Here is a 21,765-nt window from a genome sequence, read left to right as displayed (position 1 = left end):
ATACATAACTCACTTTTCCAACAGACAAGTCTGATTGTGCCAAAATTCAACAGCACATTATAATACTGAGAATAATACTGAGCCTGAATTACTGTTGAAAAAACCCCACCAGCCAACTCCCTCACTCCATACTACTACTGCTACATACTTACTACTCCACAAGGGTGACTGAGAACAAAAGGCTATTAAATTAGCAAGAGAAATCGCTAGCCATAAGGGAAAGGAAGTCCAAGGTAAACCTAAAAAGATATGCTGAACAATCCTACTTGGCATAAGATCACCAATCATTATACCCCCCCCCCCAAACGACAAACCAAATGTAACGCACAATGTTTTTAGGCTCCAAAAGCAAAAGGTCAATCAGTTCTTACTTTACTTACCAGCTGATACACAAGCTGAGGTTTCTCTACTCTCACGATCTACATCCTGAGCAACACAAGATGTACACCTGCCAGTTCTGTACTACTTATGATGCTGCTTGCTCTTTTAGAGGAAGGTTATATCCCAGCTGCCACAAATCAGCTATTTCAAACAGACTTTTAAAAACACTTTCAAAATAAATGGTGTTTACTTATTGCCCCTGAAAATAATGTCCCAAGCTAGCAAAACCTTCACCATCAGGTCCCTATAATCTCATCCTCAGAGGCACTTTGACCTGTAACATTTGCTAGAAACTGCCTGCAATTTTTTTAAGCTGAAAACTTCTGGTACAAGTTGCTTAGAAAGTTTGTTGTTGAAACCATCAGTTTAAAGTGCAATTTTGGCAAGTTCTACCATCACCTCTTCAGCTGGAAAACAGCATATGCAAAAGCAATGAGGATTTATGAGGCTTTGAGAGCAACAAAAGATGCATAATTTTGTGGACTGTTATTCTTTTAAACAGTATTTAAATGCTGTTTAAAAAAACCCCACAAGGTTATGCTGCTACTGAAAGCTGGATTCTCAACAGAAAGAGCAACTGCTGCAGAGAAGTGCAGCCATGGTTACAAAAATGAACACAAAAGTTGATGCAAAAAGTAATCTCAAAAAAAGTTTATTAGCATGATTAAAAACACAGGAAGAATGACAGTAAGAAAGGAAGTAACTTAGCATGGAAGAATAGCCATTTCAACAGTTTGTATTCACCAAAGCTTCAACTGATTGGGTAATTTTATTGCCAGATTTCACTTGACTTCTTCATCAAGAGTTTGCATTGTATCAGTTTCATCATTAGCAGAACTATTGCTTTAGTTTGGATCTGACCCCTGTTGCAGGTATGTACAAAAAAATATCCCTCATTACTGCTGGATTGCAGAACGCATTGTTGATTTAAGAGCTGGTAAAAAAAGACAAACTCAACTTAAGAGTCTGTTTAAAAACCAACTTTTCTCCTAATCGCACTACAAAGAAATACATTAGTATTTTGGCCTTTAAACTTCTCACATGGTATTTATTTAGCACGGCAATCCCAAATTCCCTCCCTTTAAGTAACCGTAAATCAAACTCCTCTTTCAGAGGCTGCTTCTTGGGTTAAGTTTCTGGAGATTTACTTCATACACGCTTACACTGGCTTGAGGACGAAGACAGCATCATCTAGTACATAGTAGTCATTATACATATCACCTTCACATAGGTATGGCAGTCTGGTGAAAGCTTCTATGGCAAAACCAGCTTTACTGAAAACTTCTGGCAGGCTATTCACCTGTTCTTCCCAAGTGTGCCCTTTGATTTCCAAAACTTCTGACGGTTTTTCCCACTTGCCACCTACTGAGAAAATAAAACAGGTTTGTTTAAATGATAAAGAAAACTTTATTGTGTGATGTTTTTTTCTTACACAGAGCATATTACACAGATTGTATTCAATTCCACTTCTAACAGGAGGTTGACAAGCCATTTGTGGAGCTGTTGCAAGATCAGTTCAAGATTTGCCTATTGTTCAGAAGCAGCTCCTTTTTAAGATTACCTTTGTTACATTTTTAACTAGCAATTCCAAGACTGCCTTAAAAGAAGCTTCCACTAGTAAGACTGGTGTTCAGCAGACATGGTCAGGCTTTTTAATGAAGATGCTTTCCAGCATTATAAAATTCTTTATAACCACTGCCTGGCCAAAGCTGTCTTCACGTAGTTACAGTAAACAGAGCCAACAAGTTGAAAATGATGATTTGCCGTGAAGCTTCCATCCGTAGACCACCACATTATAATGGCTGGCTACAGAATCTTTGTTCCTCCAGTGGCCATCTACTAGCCGATATGGTAAAGACTGCTTAGGGTCACATGAAATTACAAAGCCAAACATTTGTAGCATGCTGGAAAACGTGCTGTCATTTGTTATACCCAATGAAATAATCTGAAGGATTACAGGTACAGCTCTCAGAAGTCCAAAATTTAAAACTGCTCACTGATTTTCCAAGCGAGGCCACACATAAATAACAAATGTTTTCTGATTTGGTTTGTACCTTTAACTAGTTCACTAAACACAACAGTAAACACCCTTCTAAACAGGAAGTTCTAAATCTTGTGATTCAGATGGTTCTGCAACTCCAAATGTTTCCTAAGTTCCTCTTCCTTCAAGCAGAATTATGTCCAGAGAGGTAGAAGAAATGGCATCTTTCAACAAATTAAAAAACGTGCTCATGCTGGCATTACAATGGATTCTGCACAGAGCTGGTAAGACTTTTTTTTTTTAACTTCTTATATTTTCCCATGTAACAACAGTTAGTCAAGATTGAAAAATGTTATGATTTGCAAATAGATATGAAATAAGAGCAGTGAAAAGTTTTACTGAGAATCAAGCTAGTTTCTGCTATCTTCATACAACTGCCAAATTAAACAACTGTTAGCTTTTACTTCCAAAAGCCTGAAATGCACCTGTAACCTAAGATTTCTGGGGCAAATCCTCCTGTGCTTCCCTGCAAAGAACTTCACAGCAGCAGTATGTCAGCATTACAGTGCAGCTGTGCTTGTTCCAGAGGAGCTCAGCAGACAGTATCTACATGAACTGCAGCCATGGAGCTCTGCCCTGCAAAGCCACTGAGACCACCAGAATAACATGGAAAAAGAGCAGGGGATCAACTACAGAAGCATAAGCTACTGCCTTTCACCACACAGGGTGCAAAAGTACACCAACAAATCATACTACAACAATCTTCAGACTGCCATAGCTGCTATGGAACAGTTCTGATGGTGATCTGCCACAGAAGTAGTTTCATTTTATTCCTGCAGAAGTCACAGACACTGAATCTGCTTGGATCTGGTCCATAAAACACTCAGAAAAATTATGAAGGGACAATGCTGACTGTCCACCATGAACAGGCTTATAAATTGTGTATCAGCAGTAGATTAAGAGACTTCAGTTTATTTTTATTCTTAACTTGTTATTTTCTAGGAAGTAGAAAAGGATGTTGTTAAGCAACTACCTTCATTTTCACTGCAGTAATCTCAATTCCATTGTTTGAGTAAAATTAAATAGACGAAAACAATATTTAAATTATGGGTTTCAAGGACTTAGAAAAAATCTGCCAGACCAGTCATATTAAACTTCACATTTCAGTTCCTTTATTAGAATTCTGTTCTCTGATTAACCTTCCCGTTTTCTCTGCACACATTCTTAAACGTCAGAACTAACAAGCAATATTATTATCCTTATAAACCCAGAGTCAATACGTGTGACAAAGTGAAAGAATGTCTAGGAACTATTATAAATTCTAATCAATGTCATGAAGATGCTAAATTATAAATGACTGCATCTATGACATTTCCACTGCCTGCCACTGGCTCTCTCACTTGACTTGGAATAGGAACAGTAGAGAGAGAAAACCTTGCAGAACTACTGCACTGAGCATCTACAGCTATGTCACACTATCCCCCCACCACCCATCAACCCCCAAAACACTCAGGACTAAACCTGAGGTGGGGAACTACACCAGGAATTCTTTTGGTCCTCTCCAGGGCCAAAGGAGACATTCATGGTATTTCAGAAAGATTATTCTTCTCTACACTTTGTCAGAAAAACAGAAATCTAAGCGCATTACCCCCAAGGTAAAGCTGTTAAAATGAACATATGGTCAAGCTGCAGGGATTAGCTAAAAGAAAAGTTTGCTGGAAACAACCTGAAAACTTTCAAGTTCGAAACACAGTTGGTTTTTCTCCTTTTCTCGAATGAGCCATAAGTCTCTTATCTTCTTTTTAGATTGTGCCTTGCTTTTTAACTGTCCCTCACATCACCATTGTTTATTCTCAACAGGTGCTACAGATACCTGCCAAGTCACTGTAACACAACCCAAATTTCAGGAAGCTGACTACTCCATGCACACTGTGTTCCTAACATGTACTTTCTCAGCTTTTGGATGTTCTTCGTTTCCACCTCAAGTTCTGTGGTTTCGCTTTTTAACTAAAAAGCATGAGGATTTGTGTACTCCAGGATGCATAGATCAGCAGAAGTACAAAGTGCATTTATCTGAAAATAACATTTTACTTCAAATCAGTAACCTGACTGTAGATGACAATGCTGTCTATATCTGTGGAGTAGCATTTTCAGATTCAAGTTCACCCCATTCTAAACAAACAGGAGATGGAACAGTACTAACGAAAGCAGGTCAGTTGATCATTCCTTCTTAATGAAGCATTTTAAAAGAAATACATTAGCTTTCCCAAATATTCTCTTCATTTACACTTTCAAGAATGGCATTTAAGATGGAAATATCAACAAAACTGCTAGTAGCATAACTGTATTAAAATACTAACAGTAAAACCATGGAAGGATTCTAAGAATAAGTATTTTAACCTTGTATGCTAATTAGACTGTTGTCATACGATGCAAATGACTCCTGGATTCTATAAAAGAAAGAAGTTTTGCACTTGTGTTATCTAACAATACTCTACATCCTCCTAGATAAAAATTTTAATGGCTATCAGAAAGGAACTACAACAGAAAAATGAGAAGTAGAAAAACTGACACTTAGTGGAAATACATGTAACAGAGTACAGGGTCTCAGAACTGGGAATTCCCTGTGCCAGCTTAAGAAAAAAGGCTTAGCTCTGAGCTTTTGCATCATCTGCCTTCTAGTTAATAAAGCGATGAGACCTCATTATCTACATTTCAGTTTTCCATGCCTAAAACATGGAAAAAAAACCAAACCCCAAACCAACCCAAAACCAAACCCATCAAAAACCCTCAAACCAAACAACAAAACAAACAACATAGCTGGATTATTTTCCCTATATTCCTTCTTTCCTCTAATTGCATTTCTGAACAAATGCCTGTAAGTTTTATTCAGATATCCAGAAAACTGGATTCTATTCTCTGTCTACCCCAAAGGAAGGGCTCATAATAAAAGTAGCAAGTCTCTACTGTCCTCGCGAACATTCAGGGAAACAAAACAAAAGTGATCACACTAAGTATTTTAGACTGAAAATGAACTTGACAAATATTGAGTGGTGTAAGAGGCTTTTAATTCCTTAGAGGAAGGGTGATGAAATGCAGAAACTGAAGAAAATTATGTGTAACAGAACTGTCCTTTATTCTAACACTTTTAATAAAGGAGCAGAGAAGCAGCACAGCAACAGAAGACTTGGCTTCATCTTCATGATCATCACCTCATCCTTACTGTTTCTATACAGTGCTACCGTATTTACATTTTTAGTCTACAAGGTAGGAAAGTGATTTTTCTAATTTTGTTCATTTTGTAAAACAAAGCAGTTTCATCATCTCCATTAGGAGAATAAAAAGACATTCCTAGATTCCATAACTTTCATGATTAAGTTTCAAAGAGGCAGTTGGTTGAAGTCCATATGCTTCACAGATGTGCAAACTCTGTGTGGCACATACCTGTACTCTCACTAGTAACCACAGTTTTCTTTTTCAGTAAAGTGTCTAAAAGAAAAGGTATCCTGAAGTTAAAATTATCCTGAGAGTATTAATCAGGAAGTTGCAGATTATCTGTTGAGGCTTACTCAAAAAGCAAAACTAGAAACTACCACTGTTAACTCATCAACTCTCTGGATTAGTTTCCACTAAAACGATTTAATGTCAAAGTATTCGTGACCACAGACTGACTTTACTTGTCTAATGAAATTCTATTCACACATCATATTCATACACGGATGAGAGACCTTGGTAAAATTTGAACACATCAGAGACTTAGAAAAAGTTTTATGCTTATAGGAAACAAATGCATCAGAATGGTTAGAAGTTATACAGTTATTGTTGTGGGGGTTGTTTGGGTTGGTTTTTTTTTAAGCTAGAGGAAAATTAGTGTTTAGTTAAAATAAACACCCAAAACTACAACTGGAATCTTTACGTAATAATGAGACTTTGACATGAGAATAAGGACTTCACAGTCCTAAGTGGTATGATATGCTAAAATGGTTCTTTGCTGCAGTGATCACTGTCTAAGAATAAAGACAGGACAGACTTTTTTAGTTTTGTGGTTTTTTTAAATTAGGTGAAATAGTATAGTGGGAAACATTAACTAACCTATTTTCCCCTGAAAAAGGCTTATCTGTGATGCTACTGGTTTACTTTTGAGAACTAGGCAGTGTTTCAGGCACTGTACTCAAAGCAAAATTACTTGCAGCGTCTACTACCAGAAGCTGAAAAAGGCCTTACATGGCTGAAAAGGTCTCCGATTTTCCAATGGTACAAACTGACCTAAGGACTCGTCTCTACAAACTGTCTGACACTGTAAACCAGCAACACCTTTAACTATTCTGCTACCTTAGCAGCTGGCATCTCACATTTTGATTCTTTATTCTCTCTCTTTAGTTAAAACCAAAGCTGCTAAAGAAAAGCAGGAACGAAGACCAAAGAACAGAGAACTGTGTATGTTATCAATTCATTTGCTTTGTCTGTGATTCAGAGCTTCCTCCCCCCCCCCCTTTTTAAGTATATTGGGCATCCATTTTGTGATTAATTGATTATTTGGTTAAATAAACATTCAGAGCTGTTAAGGCTTTACTTCAGATTTGTACAAAACTAGTAAATGAATTTACATTTCACTAATTTTAACTCATTTATGTTTAACAGTTGGATACAGGATGTCAATTTATGTAAAGGCCACCTCTAGTACACAGCTTCCTTTAGGTTTTAAGTAAATTTTGTTCAACCTTCTGAAAGTAACATGTTTTGCTATTAATTATTTGTTTAAATGCTGCATTCAGGTAAGTCCTAATGAATTTAAAACAAACCTATTTAGAACCTCCATCACCATGTATCCTTGAATAAAAAGTAGAAGCCATACATTTAAATAGCAATTACAGAAGTCATGTATGTTAAGAGATGCAATATTAATGTAATAACCCTTCTACCCGTCAAACTGTAAGTTCTTGAAGTGTTATTTAGTAAGATGCCCAAAGACACATAGAGGGGAAAAATCAGAATTATAAAAGGTAGAAAAAGATGCTTCCTCAACCATACATAGCACTGACCTCAAGTGTTTGAATAACTTGCAGAAAATCACCAGTGGACGAAAAATTTTTCAAGCAATTGCCCAGGAACTTCAAAATCAGAGATACATCCAGCATTGCCAACAGCCTGTGAGTATCTATATACCAATACTGACATTTATGCAGAAAAAGAGGAACCGGTACTTTTTAAGAGTGTATTATTTCCATATCCTCTGGAAATGGACTTTTTAAAGTTGATAAAGGTCTAAAAAAAAAAAAAAAAGTATTCTGCACTACAAAGACATCATAAAGCATTCTAAATGATCATACATATACATTTATATATATATGATAGCATATACTTTATAGAATGTATGTGTGTACATTTAAAAAATGAAGCTTCCATAAATCTGTATTTGCCAAGAAGAGGTCTCTACAAGTGCCTCTGGACTTTTGGTGAAAAGCATAGAGCTATTAAGAGCCCATTTTTGAAAAATGGTAGCTAGACAGGAACATTACAGAGCTGTTATAAAAACTCTACAACATTCTTCCAGATACTTCTCCTTCCTTCAACATCCACAGCCTAAACTAAATATTCAACATCAGTGGGTAAAGCCACACAACTTCTTTCAGCATTCCAAATTCATGCCAATATGTCTTATATAATGACCATAATTGTGCACATGCCATGTTAAGTTACAAAAAACAAACCCCAACTTTAGAAGTCACGTGTATTTGCAAACAAATGCCTTCAAAATCCTGCCTTGAAAATGTTGCTTCTCTTGAGAAATTGTATACATTCTTTCCTATTCTGACCAAAGGCTCCACTACTTCAAGAAGCAGCCAAAAGAAACATATAACAAATGCATGCTTCTCTATGCGTTTTTACTTCATTATTTCCACCTGGCCCCAATTGTTTCCCTCTGTGATTACCCCTTTAAAGACTTCAAGTCCCTGCTGACATGACCTTGCCCTCGGTTTGAGCATCAGATATAAACATAGTGAAAATAAGGGATATATTTTACTGCCTCTGTGCTCTCTGGAGATTAGGAAAAGCCAAGAGGAAGAGAAACATGCTTTGAATCCCACAGATGCCAAATGACCAAAACCAATTGGATAGAGGGGAGAAAGGAGTTTACTGAAACAATAAAGGAATGGAGTTTCCCTGAAAAAGGAAATTTTGCATTATTTAAAAAGTAAAAAGTTCACAGCAATAATAAAATACTTCTCCATTTTTCCCTTAGGAAGATTTGGAAGATGACACTGTTTATCAGAACAGATGAGCCTGTGCTGCTGTTCAGATTTCTTCAGTATTTCTCACACAGATGAAGAAGGGACAGATAAAGAAGTTAAGCTTCTTCACATACTTCCTTTGCTTTAAAAAGAGAGGAGACAGGAGACCTTGCAAGGCAGTGTTCTTGATGAGTATTTTCTAAACAGGTCACCAAACCCGAGTGCATTGTGCATTTATGTTATATTTTACTTCCATTTTCCATTCTTTAAGAATAAGAACTATGGGAAAAGACTTCATAAGATAACTGCTGACCTTCCTAAGTTTCCTTTTTCAGTTTAGATTTAATTCTGTGCATTTTTTTCTTTTTATGTAAGTTTACATGTATCCCTTTTATGTGAATTGAGCATTTATGAAAGATGTATAATTGATGGCAACAGAAAATAAACTTGTTTCACATATGAAATTTTGATTTTAGCCATGTTAATGTGACAGTTATCGACATAACAGATATACAGAACTACAAAACAAGTTACTGAGTCTTAAGAAAAGCTTAAACAGAGCAAAACCTCTGTATTCTGTAGGCAGGCAAGCAGAAATAACAGACAATATAAATGCATGTAATATCATAGTACAGCTCAACTGGAATAGGAGCTTCTTCCCAGGCTATTTAGGAAAGGAAAGTAGCAGTCATAGTGAGAAGGTTGCTCCTGCAGTATTAAAAATCACTTGCTAGACAGACAATCCTCATCTTCCACTCCTACCAAGCAAAGTCAGGATTACCTGGAACACAAAGTTTTGCCTTTACATGCCTGTTCAACATGGAGGCAAGCATGAACACAGAAGTAGACTAGCTATCCAAGGCAGTACACTGAGTGTATTTTTTTAAAAGTACCTATTCTTTTAGAAGTTACTATGTAGCCAATTCACAAATTCAGCACTTTAACAAGCAATCTTTTAGTATCAGGCATTCTCCCTAAATAAAAACAGCTGCATCTTTTATCACCATTTAAATAAAGCAAAGCTTTGTTTAACAGATGAAACGGTATTTCTCACTTCAGTGAGACGAGCACTAACAACTGAGACAAAACAAGGGTCCACCTAGCACAGTACTGTTTATAGCTCAATTTAGTAGCAAGGAAGATGGAAAATCCACCTTTGTCTTCTTATCCTTGTCAGCAATCACAAGGAATTAATGTGTTCAACAGGAAAACTGCACAATCACAGGTAGCTAGTGTTTACTCCTTCTGAAGTATGGAGCCTCTGACATTTTTATTTTAGAGAAATTTAAACCAGTCTAGTCACATACTGTCTAATAATGCCTTTATAGAAATATGGTGTCTGTATTAGGAAATACAATGGATTTTTTATGACCCTATGGGACACCTATTAAAAATATAAAGTTATATTTAATAGATGTTCTTATGTGACTAGCCTAACACCTTACGATTCATCTGGCTTACTTACCAAATCTAGACATGTGCAAAATTGCATTATTTTTTGTTATGTTGAAAATAAAACTCTGTAAAACCCCAGAAAGAATTTATGATTAAGCTACTTCGTCTGGACTCTAGGTGTCACTGTAACTCCAGAAACGGTAAGCACAGAAATGTATTTCAATCTCCTCCTCCACCTTGCTTTGTTCTCTTAAACCAAGTTTTATGTTATTCACATAAACAGTTTCCACAATCACCCTCCCATTACGTTACATGCAATAACCCAAATATCTTGTTTTGATCAAAATTGTGTCTCCATTTTTAGGAGCTGTTCTATACACTGAGCAAACATCTTGCCTCATCTCTTCTCCATTTGTTTCCCACCTAAAATTCAGAAGTTTCTCTAGGTGAGTCCAAACTGGTTTTAATTAGCTTCTACAAGAACCTGAGCCATTAAATGTTCTCCTCTTTGAATGTTGCAAGTATATATTTTTGTCAAATATAAACCATATGTACATATCTTATACTTTTTAAAATGCATCATCTTTTAGAACAGCTAAATGAAAATAATGAAATTCTAAAAATCAATTATTTATCATGAAGACGAGCAGTTCATTATTTCTTTAGGCTACAGTTAAATAGATAAGTAGGAAAGCTTCAGTGAAATGACAGTAACTTTTGTGTGTGTTAATTTGCATTGTCTAAAGTTTATATGGGGTCCATATCCGTAATAGTGTAAAACAATAACTGAGTATGTTAAGTTTCAGAACTTATTACGGAAACAAAGCTGCATTGAGGAAAGTGACTAATCTCCTGTAAGTCCCCACCACTTTTTTATGACTTAGGTTTACAAGACTTCTTACAACAGATTTCAACTTTCAACAAGTAAGAATGACTGAGTTCAAGAATCACAGAGTAGATTTCTAGTCCCTTGGGATTTATAAATTTAATTATTGTTCTCCTCCAAGTACCTTGTGGGAGATTAATGATGAGCAATATAAGTGGACTTCAGAGTAGTTTCTTCCTTAATTCATCTACCACCTGTTGAACCAGAATTGCATGTGGTCTGTCACATGGTTACCCAACAACAGGCAGAAAAGTAGATGTCAAGTCCAATAGAGATTGCAAAACACAATGGCACATAGTTTTGAAGGTACACAAACAAAAACGCCACTCAAATAGTTTCCCAATTTCTGCTTCCAGTATGCTAATGAAAACTAGAAAGACACTGCTGTTATTATTTGGAACTTTAAGGAATTTTTAAAAGAGGAAGCTGTATTGTTCCACATTATAGGAACAATAAGTTGTAATCAAATACACTTGAAATCCCGCACAGACACATAAGTCAACCTCCCCCATCTCATTTAAGACATGCTAATTTTGTAACTGTTCTGAAAAGTATTTGCTCAAACACTGCAATTTAAGCAATTCTTCACCTGAGGGAATTTTTTTACACTTAAAATTAATTTTTATTACATTTCATTACACTGATTGCCAGAATGTTCAGGCTGTCAGTTGTGTATTTGCTGGAGCTACATGCCTATCCACAGACAAGTCTTAATACTCAAGGACAGCCAGTATCCCAATGATGACTGATGAACACCAGCCTCCTCGAATTCAAACCAGCTTTAGGGTGCCTCAACATGAATCCACACTCATAGGCATGTAAAAAAAGAATTTCCACTCTCTTTTGAAGTTTAATCATAGGGACAGATTAACCCAAAAATCTCTCATGTATTTCTTCAAAATGCAACTAGGGGAAATAATGGGGGATTAGCACTGAATTTTAAATTTCAGTTACTGATACAAACATAAACAGTGCTTCATACTTTGTATCAGTAGGGGTCTGTATTCTACTTTGAGAGCTCATGCTGGAAAGTGAACATTATCTCCCTGTGAATTTTTAGGTGCAGTTCATCTGAAACAGTTTGACCTGAACTGCTCTATCCAACATTACAGGCAGTTCTGATGGCTTTGCTCAGGGGGTCACTACAGACAACTGGGGCGACCTATATGGCAGCAGCAGAAGGCTCTAATCAGAGATCTGTTTTCCCATGTTGCTCCAACACACCTCAAAGGTGGCAAACCACAGAACAGGATATGTGACTTCAATATTTGAGCTTTTTGTTGGTGTCAACAACGTACGTTTGGGAATTAATAAAACAGCTTACATCATATGTCCTATTTACCTATGATTTACTTCTGAATGTGCCCTGTACAAGTTATTTGTAAAAAACAAATACAAACATGCCAATTAAGCATTTAATTTGGGATACGGTAACCTACAAATGTTTTCTTTACCTGCCTAAATAGCTATTAATCTGTGCACTTACCATTTTCCACATATGGGTGAAATGGCAGAACTAATGCTAGAATGACTCTGCCTCTAGTTGGCTCCAGTACACTTCTAATATCTTTTAATACAGTCAGTGGTTGATCACAGCGATCCAGCAAATTCAAACAGCTGATGACATCATACTGAAATCCTGTGTTTTGCCATTCATTTATACCAAGCACTCTACAAGGAGAAAGATACAGTCTGTTAAACACAAGTTGAGTTCAAAGAGAGCCACTGAACACAAAAATTCCCTATGAATGTGTTTACAGTGCAGGTAAGGTCAGCCACCTAGGCAATGTGAAGAGACAGATACGATGCTTCTGGTCTCTCAGAAAAGAAAACTAAATCAACAAAAGTGGGCATGGCTACATATATAGCCGTAAGAACCTGTGTATCGCCTTACAACCACCAGGCAATAAAGGAAACAAAACCCAAAACCCCAGGTATTAGAAGGAAGAAAAAAAAAAAAAGTACTGTCCTAGAATAAAACTGAAAATAACTTCTCAAGAAACAACAATGCTGAAATATGATGAATGGCTTGCTGCAGTCTATCCACTCTGCTTTGCCAGTGTGAAAACCCAGACTGGAAATTAGCCATTATGTTTCCTCTCAAAAAACAGGTTAAAGAAAAGAAATCCAGTTCCTTCATTCTTTGGGTTGAAGTCTAGGGATAAAGTGTCTGAAATACTAGCCATTACTCAACAAGACTGGATCTGCTGTCTGCAAAAACCTGCAGGAGCTGTGATGAATGCATGAACAAAGTTCTGGAAGTGCCCACGGTTTAGTTACTAAATGTTATTCCATCTAACAGCAGGAGCTAAACAGAGCAAGAATAAAAGGATCTTTACATAGATGTCTACATTTTAGGACTAGATAGACAGAGATTACTGAGGTATCCCTATTATCAAAATTAGTTTGCTTTCTCTGCAGTACCTGTCTTCCTTTTCCAATTCTGGACTGTTCACTTAGGCTGGTTTGCCTGATTTTCATCTTCCTGACTCCCTTGATTAAAGCAATTTATGCAAGCTATGAAGAAAGAGACTTCAAAACGGTTGCTGCCTATTTTCTCTTAGAATCATAGTCTTAAGTAATTGCAGGGAACTTCTGTGTAACAAAAGCCCTGATAAGAAGGAACATCAGATGTGTTTGTTTTCCTGCTTTTGTACAGGTTAAACTTTTCCATAAGGACTAAGCAACACAGGAATTGTCTGAAAATAGTGTGAATATTCATTAAATACTACAAATAGATTACTCTGATGTAATGTCCAATAAAAAGTATGTAGGAAGTATTCAGTACAATACCTGTATTTCTTCTTCTGAAGCTGCCATATCATTGTTTCAGACAATTCAGTGGCATAGATTTCTTCAAAATGAGGACTCATGACTTTAGTGACTTCTCCATCCCCAGCCCCTAAATCAAGAAGCCTCTGGGATTTCCATTCTGGATTTATTTTAAGCAGTCTTTGAAATTGTTCTGGAGAAAACACAAACATTGAGCCCCTTCCCAGCAGCCTGAAATGTAAAAACAAGAAATGACCCATTTCGTAGGAACTTTTAACAGGAAGAACAATGAAGTAATTTAGAATGTGCTTTGGCAGCAACCAGTTACATACATTGTAGTAGGCAAGGTCACTGCTCAGATAAATTCTAAATCCAGTTCAACTTGCCTTGCACTTGTCAGAGATCAAATACATAGCCACATGCAGTTACAGTGGTTAACGCTTCAGAAGGAATTTGATTAGGTGAGGAAGGGTTCACGGGGTGCAGCTTGAGAAAACGATCAGATCAGAAGGAAAAAAAAAAAGGAGGAGGGGAGAAAGAGTGCAAAAGATAAAGGCTGGACCTTATTTGTCATGTTTGCAGATTTGGATCTCTGCCACCCACCTTAGGAAAATAATAATAATAATAATAAATGAAATAACAGGAAATAAAATGGCTGCAACACAGAAGTGGGCACAATGAATGAGGAATAGGATATGTAACTAGGAGAGAAGCCAGGAAACAGATTTAAAGAAGGGATGGAGCTAACGCTGCTGGGGTAACAAAAGGGTGTATTTTTTTTTTTTAATTGTATGTTACAATGGCTTTTGCTGCTGTCTGCAGATCCTGCATTCAACATGAAGAGCTGTGGAACAGAAAATGGGGAACTCATTAAGGAATTGGGTACAAGTGACAGTTGGATTCCTTATAGATCAAGTCAATGACATACCTGCCTGTAACTGTTTGAAGACTACACAGTGACAGATTTCAGCTGTCATAACAGAATTCAGAAGATGAAACAGTTAAGAGAATAAGCAGAAGAAAAAGAACCAGTCAGTAATAGTCTGAAAGCAGATAAATACCTTGGATAGCAGGTTAAACAAAGACAATGAACATAAATCTTTTCTGTCCAAGGGGGAAAAAAAATGGTAAACAAAGATAAAAATAATCAGACAATAAAAATACATGAAAAGGAGGGGGCCAAGGAAAGACTGACTGTATTGAAGCACAAAGAAACAAACAAACAAAAAGGATAGAGTATACAAAGTCATGCAGAAGAAACTAAAGCAGGATAATAAATGTATAAAAGTAAACAGAACACAGACAATTTAAGTAGAGCCCCCTTGCAGTACACTTGAGTCAGTCCACACTGGTAATTGGCTCATAGCTATTATTCCTAACAGCACGATGAGGTGGTATTCAAAGCACTGGAGGGCCTTTGAAAAAAAAGAAAAAAAAAAAGAAAAGAGGAAGAGAAAGGAAGAAGAGGAGACCAAAGAAACCTTTATATAAAGCTACAAGTAACTAAGAACACCACAGGGAAGCTCATCAAGTCATCTGGTTAGAAAATAAGGAAAAAGATTATTTTTCTAGCCTTGGTAGGCAGCTACTATACTCGGACTGTACAGAAGCATGTAGTAGACGCAGAGATGGGGATGGTGGAAAAATCAGGTAGATGTAACAAAATGCATTCTTCATAAGGTCAAAACTGACAAGCTGTTAAAAATATGTCTGAATGGGGTGACGAGCAAAACAAGGCACTGACTCTTTTGGAAAAAATACTGAAGTCCTTGCAATCTGCTACCACCCACTGCAGCCACACAAGAGGGAGATGCAGTAAGACCACGAAAATAGTGTTTTATAAACTCTTTCCCTGCATTCCTAATGTTTCACCAGTCAAACATGCTGTGTCAGAAGTTACCTCTTCAAGTACAGCTAACAGACAAGTGGAGGTGAAATTAAGTGCTACAGAGCAAGACAGAACTCTGTTCCAAATTTGTGTTACCAGCCAACTTCATAGAATCATAGAATAGTTAGGGTTGGAAAGGACCTTAAGGTTATTTAGTTCCAACCCCCGTGCTGCGGACAGGGATAGCACACACTAAACCATGTCACACTTCCGCACTATTTAGTGATCTGCCTATGTGTGCAGTGGGGGTGAACACTCAATGGTAGAAATAGTTTTAGATGCAATACAGAATTGAGTACAGCCAGCTTCAACAAGGACAATCACAACAATAACTGATACAGATATGGCTGTAGGTAAAGGGCAAGTTTTTGGGCAGGGAGAAAACAGAGGGAAGAAACACAAAGAGAACACTGTTATTCAGAAGGAAATTAATATAACTGCTATAAAATACAATTAGAGTTCTCCAGGTGTCTCTTATTAATTGCAATTACCTCCTCTGTCCTCCCATACAGGAAATGGTGTTCTTCAGTTAAGAGGGCTGGGCACAAAGAGCACAGTAGGGAATTTCAGATCTGTTAGACTAGCAAAGGGAAAACTACAAATTTAAAAGCTGACAGACAAGGGGTATGGCTGAACACTTGAAAACTCTAAATCCAAACTGTATTTATGTTATCTAAGATTGACTTTTCACTTACCCATTGATAGATGTTCTAGACATAAAGAGGCTAAAAATTGAGGACACAAAAGAGTGATAGAGCTGAATAAACAGCCAGCCTGATTTCTCAATGCTGTTGTTTAAGAAGATTTGTGTTCCTTGGTCAAGGTAACTCTGGACAAAAATAGGCTGAAGGGATTCAGACAACTGTTCTGTGTTGCAGACATACCACTAGAGAAAGAAATAAAGGATCATTAAAAAATTCAGCAATATAAAACCAGAAGTACTTAAACTGAATACAGAAAAGGCTGTTATCAATTTCTGTAAACATAAAAATTGAGGTTTTCCTACAGACTTTTCAACAAGCTTCAGGATTAATTTCACTTAGATTTGAACTGTAATCAAGCAAGGACCAATTGCTTTCCAAGAAATAATACTTTTAGATTTTGTCTTAATTATTACCCTGCACTTTGAGGAATTCTACAAAGTAAATTCCCCAGGAGGCATATGCAGGTCCTCTATGCAACCTCACCACACTGACAAAATAGTATTAAGTGGGATAACATTATTTTCTATCTTCCCACTCATTCTCACATTTGCCCTAGGCATCCCCTGAAACCCAATCAGCAAGTGCATTTGCAGTATTTTTCCAGGAAAGGAGAGAGAGAATCCAATCAATACTTTTGAGCAGAGCTTGCCTATGTGAACTATGTTTCTTCACTTACCAGTACCAAAGGGCAGGTCATTATGTCTATGACCTGCTGCCTCCCAGCATCTCTACTAAAAAACAGGAGCAGTTTCCCACATGTAGGAATTCATCAGTACCAGCTGAAAGGCACTTCTACACTTCATATTGGTAAAATCTAAAGCCCAAGGTAGAATGGATCAATGATTTTCTATTTGGGAAAGTAATAAAACGTAAAATATTCTACTATTTTACTATCCCCATGTAAGGCATACCTGAACTCCTTTAAAAGCTGTTTTACATTACTTAAATGCAGAATAAAAAACCTGTGCAAAACAAGGCAAACATAAATCCTGAAATTTTAGGACTCTCATGGCCACCTTCTGCACCTCCAGCAAATACCTGTAATGCTGCAGCATTCTAGAACGTCAGCACTGACAATAAACTTCCAAAGGTTATTCACTGCTAGGGTGCAATGCCAAGCTAAAAACCCCTCCGCTCAATATGCGGAAGTTACAAAAAAACCCTTTAAATATAATTTTAATTCAGAAGGTTGCTCTTATTTTTCACTCTCCTACACTTATGCAGTTATTGTCGGCCCTGCAAGAATCTCTAATGTCATTGTGTCTGTTTTCTAATATCAAGAGTTATTCCCCCCAGCTAACACTCTCTTCCCCCTTACTTCTTGCAATAATGTTCCTTAATCTGGCTGCATATGTTTATTGTGCAGATAGGGAGTTATAAGTATCTTAAAGAGATTTTGAGAGTTTTAACAGAATCTTGTAAAAATGCACGTGGAAGGACAGCAAATGGTCAGCTGGGGTAACTCCCCAATGTCTTAACATCTAAGATTGTATCTATAGCCATATAATGCAAAAGGTGTGCTCATATCCTGATCCCTTCACATCTGTTGTACCTTGTTGGAACAGTCACTTAGTGCATGTTTATACAGTGTTCAGCACAATGAGACTTCCAGGCTCTACTGTAAAATAAATAATAATGAGACAAGATTCTTATTCCAGCATCCTGCTGCTTCACAATAATAGTGCCAGCAAGCAGAGGGGAGCAGACAGCTGCATGAAGATCATTATGCCAGATTCATAAACAGGGGTTCCATCAAACACTGACCCAAAGCAGCAAGGGATGTCAAGAGCCTCCAGCCAAGGAGCAAATATAAGCCGGCTCAGGTTTACTTTGAAAACCACTTGTGTAATGGGCACATTTCCAGCAGAATCAGGCTCTTAACTGTACTTTCAAACACACTTGCAGGCAGCAGAAGTACATGATTCTTTCGTCTAAAAACCAGATCTTGAGCAAGTTTGTGCCACATGATGGAGCATGGCACAGAGAGCCCCGAGACTGCCGATTTACCAGTTTAGGTCTTTTCTCACTGCAGCACAGTGCTAGTTAAATGAATCAGCATAGTCGAGTGATTCCCAAAAGGAATCCCTAGTGAGTTGTGAAAAACCACTAAAGCAGCAGCCTGTGTACTTTGTCCATCCATCTTCAGAAGCCAATTTCAGGAGCCTGGCAGAAGTGAACAAACCCAATGAGCAGACTGGGCTGTGTGTCTGGTTCATTTATCCAGACTGGACATGTCTAGAGCGGCTCAGATGCCTTTTTCCATGTGTTGCCATTTTCAATCCAGAAAAAAAGTATCCAATTATCGAAGCTTTGGGAAACACAGGCTTTGTTCCATAAGCAATATGATGCCATATACACTGTACCTCAGCTCATACACCTTGGTTCTGCACTCAACTGTCACCTGTAGTTCCAGCATCTGGCCATGGAAATCAACAGTCCTACAGTTCTTGTCTTTAAGACTTCTAAATATTGATATATATTGACATAACTATTGGCAGAATGATGATGGTAACAACTGTGAGAAGAAAAATTTGTTTCCAGAAATGAGGAATTGTTCATAGAACTCCTCTAATTTCTTCCACATGGTTAATCTTGCCAATAAGGTTTACTGGCAACTACCTAGATAACACTAGTAAATAACAGAAATCATAGCAAATTACAGAAGGGGAAAAAAAAACCACCAAACAACAAAACCAAGCAAAACAAACCAAAGGCAACACAGGATAAAACCAATCCAAATTTCAAATGACAAAACTGGTGAAAAACACCTTAATTCTGGAATCACTTTTTCAGAACAGGAACTACTTTTGTTTTTCTTCATGTACAATACATGAAGAGCCCTTTTCAGGACACAAGTTTCATGACAGGAATGAACATCTTGCAGCACAACAGCAGAAAAACTACAGCACAAAAATCTGAAAAGATATGTTAAGACCTTGTTTATAGTAAAAATTATAATTATTGACGACTCGTGCCTAGCATTAGTGAAAGGAAGAAAATGTTCTTTTAGATAATTTACATAAAACTAATGAAGTCAGTGAAACTGCAGTCAAAGTACCTGGGGCCTCAACAAGCAATCCTTACTTATGAGTAACCCCACAAACTCTGTCACCATAAATCTTATTAAACTTCCTAAATAATACATACTTTATGTTTAAAATCTAGATCCAATAAATGAGAAATTGAAATTATTCAATGCAGACCATCTACCAGCAGATGACATAATCATCTCCGTAACACATTTCCTTGGCTTTGTCTTTCTAGTACAATTTTTCACAACACAAAGACTTTCAGGTTTTCTTTGTTCACCAGAAGGAAGTTTTTTTCTGTAAACCTGAATTCTGCTTCTCTTTGTACTTATGCACTGAGTGATCCAAACTGCAAACCATATTCATTAAACCCAATACATTCACTCCGTAGCAAGATTCTGGGTGTCAGTGCCCACCCAGAGCACTAAAGACACTTCAGTAACAGACGAGCTTGGAGAATTACAGTGCATAATTATGTTCTACCTTAGAAGCAGTCTTCAAGTATTTACGCTACATCATCTTCATTAGCTCAGCTCTGTATATTTTACTTAGAATAAGTTAGTATATTCCTTCAACACTGAGAGGTTTTATTAGCCATTCTGAATACCTGCCAGATTTTCAGCAGCATTTTGGTAAAATATAGTGCAGATCCGAACATATTACAAATGCAATTGTACTGCAAGGGTATAGCCCCTCATTTCCCACAAAGTACTGATACACGTGCCTGTGCTGCTCAAGTATAGCACTAACCTTTTATTGCAGTCATATCACATTGCAAACTCATTTCCAGCTTGCCATCTATTACTGTTCCAAGACCTCCGCGAGCTTCACAGTTTCCCAGTTGCTCACTTTTTCCTGTTTTCCTCTAGTATTAATTAAAAGCGTCTCTGTGATTACAAACCCATCCCATTCAACACCACCTGCAAACTTCACTCAAGTGCACTCACAGAGCCCACCTGGCAGACTGTTTACATCTCTCAGGGGCAGCCCTGACACCCAACCCGACGCCTCACCTGAGTAAGGGGACACAGCGCTGGCTTCCCACACCGCCGTTACCGCCGGGCTCCGAAAAACCCCCGCGGCGAGCACCCCAGCCCACGGCAGCTCCAGCTCCTCTCCTCTCCTCACAGCAGGCTCCCGGACGCATTTCACACGTCAACTTTCTCACCGGCACGACGGAGCTGTTCCCTCTCTTTGTCTGGCGCTGCCCGGCCCGGTGCCCCCTCAGCCTGCCCGAGGGTACCCCGCTCTTCCCGCGCCGCTCCCGCTGCGGCTGGTACCTTAGGACGCCCCGGAGAACGATGACTCCCCCCACGCCCCCCTCCCGCTGTCCCTAGCGGAGCTCCCCGGGAGGGTGGGGGGAGGCCGCCGTGCCCGCCCGGGAGCCCCCCTTCCAGCCCCACCAGGAACAGGCAGAGGGGGAGAGGCGAGAAGGGAAGAACAGCTGCCTTGGGGCTGTACCTGGTGGTTCTCTCTGGCGCCCGGGGCTGGGTGGCTGTGGCTGCCCATCATATTCACGTAGATGGACCTGGATAAAGGGCTCCTCAGGTACCTGGCAGGGCCAGCCCACATCTTCCTCCTCAGCACCCACAGGAACAGGGTGTAGCAGCCCAGCCAGATCAGCCACAGTCTCATCGGGGAAGGGGCGCGGAATCACCCGCTGCCACCGCCTCCCCTTTCCATGGCAGCGGCGGCGCCGGCAGCACACAGCCAGCCCGGCGCGGCTCCGCTCCGGGGCCCGCACACACGCTCAGGCCGGAACGCGCGGCTCCGCGGCAGAGGGGGCCAGCCGGACGCCTTCGCTGCGACACGCCGCGGCCTGGCGCGCACCCGCTCCCTCCCTTTCTCTCGCCAATCACAGTGCGGGCGGGGCCGTGGCGCGCTGCGTTCAACCCGGAGCGGGGCAGGCTCCGTGCAGCCTGTCCGTACCGCCCCTTCCCGCCGCTCCTTCCCCATGCACCGGTCACCGGCGGCGGCCGACCCTCTCCCCCTCCCACACGGCTCACGCCGCCTCCCTCAGGAGCGCACGTGCTTGGCACCGCCCTGTCACCCGGTGCTGCGCGTGCGCAGAGCGGCCTTGGCGGGGTTGAGGGCAGCTGAGGGAAAGTGGGCCGGGCCTTAACCGGGAGGGAAGCTGCCCAGGTACTGCCGTGAGGAGTCCCTGGAATGAGAACCAGCCGTTAATTACGGTTCAGACCTTGGGACCGAGTTCAGTTCTTGGCTAGCATAGCAGTAAATGCTGAAAGATGGAAGTGGGGCTTTGCACAAAGCTGTGCTTGGCTTCCCTCAGCTCCAGGTTCTTCCTGTACAGAGGAACGTGAGGTCGATAAGCATGGAGGTGATGATATTCCATAAAAAAAACCAAAAACCAAACCAAACCACAAGCATTTAAAGATAAATCAGGTCATTACATGGTTTGCTCTTCAAAAGGAACTTGTGTTTTCAGATGGAAGACCACAGCTGCTTGATACACGAAACTCAATGTCCTCATACATC

The 21,765-nt window shown here is 39.1% G+C and overlaps 2 protein-coding genes across 4 annotated transcripts; one reads left to right on the top strand and one right to left on the bottom strand.

Moving 5' to 3' along the window:
* Positions 1 to 1,017: 1,017 nt before the first annotated feature.
* On the bottom strand, positions 1,018 to 21,181 carry METTL9 (methyltransferase 9, His-X-His N1(pi)-histidine). Of its 2 annotated transcripts, none has more exons than XM_057416876.1 (5): positions 20,731 to 21,181; positions 16,232 to 16,422; positions 13,670 to 13,879; positions 12,363 to 12,547; positions 1,018 to 1,743 (listed from the first exon to the last, which is right to left on the bottom strand). In XM_057416876.1, the coding sequence occupies exons 1-5, from the start codon at positions 20,902 to 20,904 to the stop codon at positions 1,541 to 1,543; spliced, it is 963 nt and encodes a 320-aa protein (XP_057272859.1). In that variant the 5' UTR covers positions 20,905 to 21,181; the 3' UTR covers positions 1,018 to 1,540. The 2 variants fall into 2 exon arrangements, with proteins under 2 accessions (XP_057272859.1, XP_057272858.1); XM_057416875.1 differs by having other exon boundaries at positions 1,018 to 1,746; positions 20,731 to 21,178.
* On the top strand, positions 2,429 to 10,390 carry IGSF6 (immunoglobulin superfamily member 6). Of its 2 annotated transcripts, XM_057416878.1 has the most exons (6): positions 2,429 to 2,646; positions 4,223 to 4,573; positions 5,520 to 5,629; positions 6,743 to 6,799; positions 7,429 to 7,512; positions 8,607 to 10,388. In XM_057416878.1, exons 1-6 carry the CDS (start codon positions 2,559 to 2,561, stop codon positions 8,643 to 8,645), a joined length of 729 nt encoding a protein of 242 aa, XP_057272861.1. In that variant the 5' UTR covers positions 2,429 to 2,558; the 3' UTR covers positions 8,646 to 10,388. The 2 variants fall into 2 exon arrangements, with proteins under 2 accessions (XP_057272861.1, XP_057272862.1); XM_057416879.1 differs by lacking the exons at positions 6,743 to 6,799; positions 7,429 to 7,512 and having other exon boundaries at positions 8,607 to 10,390.
* Positions 21,182 to 21,765: the final 584 nt, after the last annotated feature.

This window comes from Pezoporus wallicus, unplaced genomic scaffold (genome assembly GCF_028554395.1).
Source record: "Pezoporus wallicus isolate ANWC-B61680 ecotype Strahan unplaced genomic scaffold, APGP_CSIRO_Pwel_v1 scaffold_7392, whole genome shotgun sequence".
Lineage (NCBI taxonomy): Eukaryota > Metazoa > Chordata > Aves > Psittaciformes > Psittacidae > Pezoporus > Pezoporus wallicus.
Note: the sequence above shows the minus strand (reverse complement) of the source record. Positions and strands in the feature narration are given on the sequence as shown.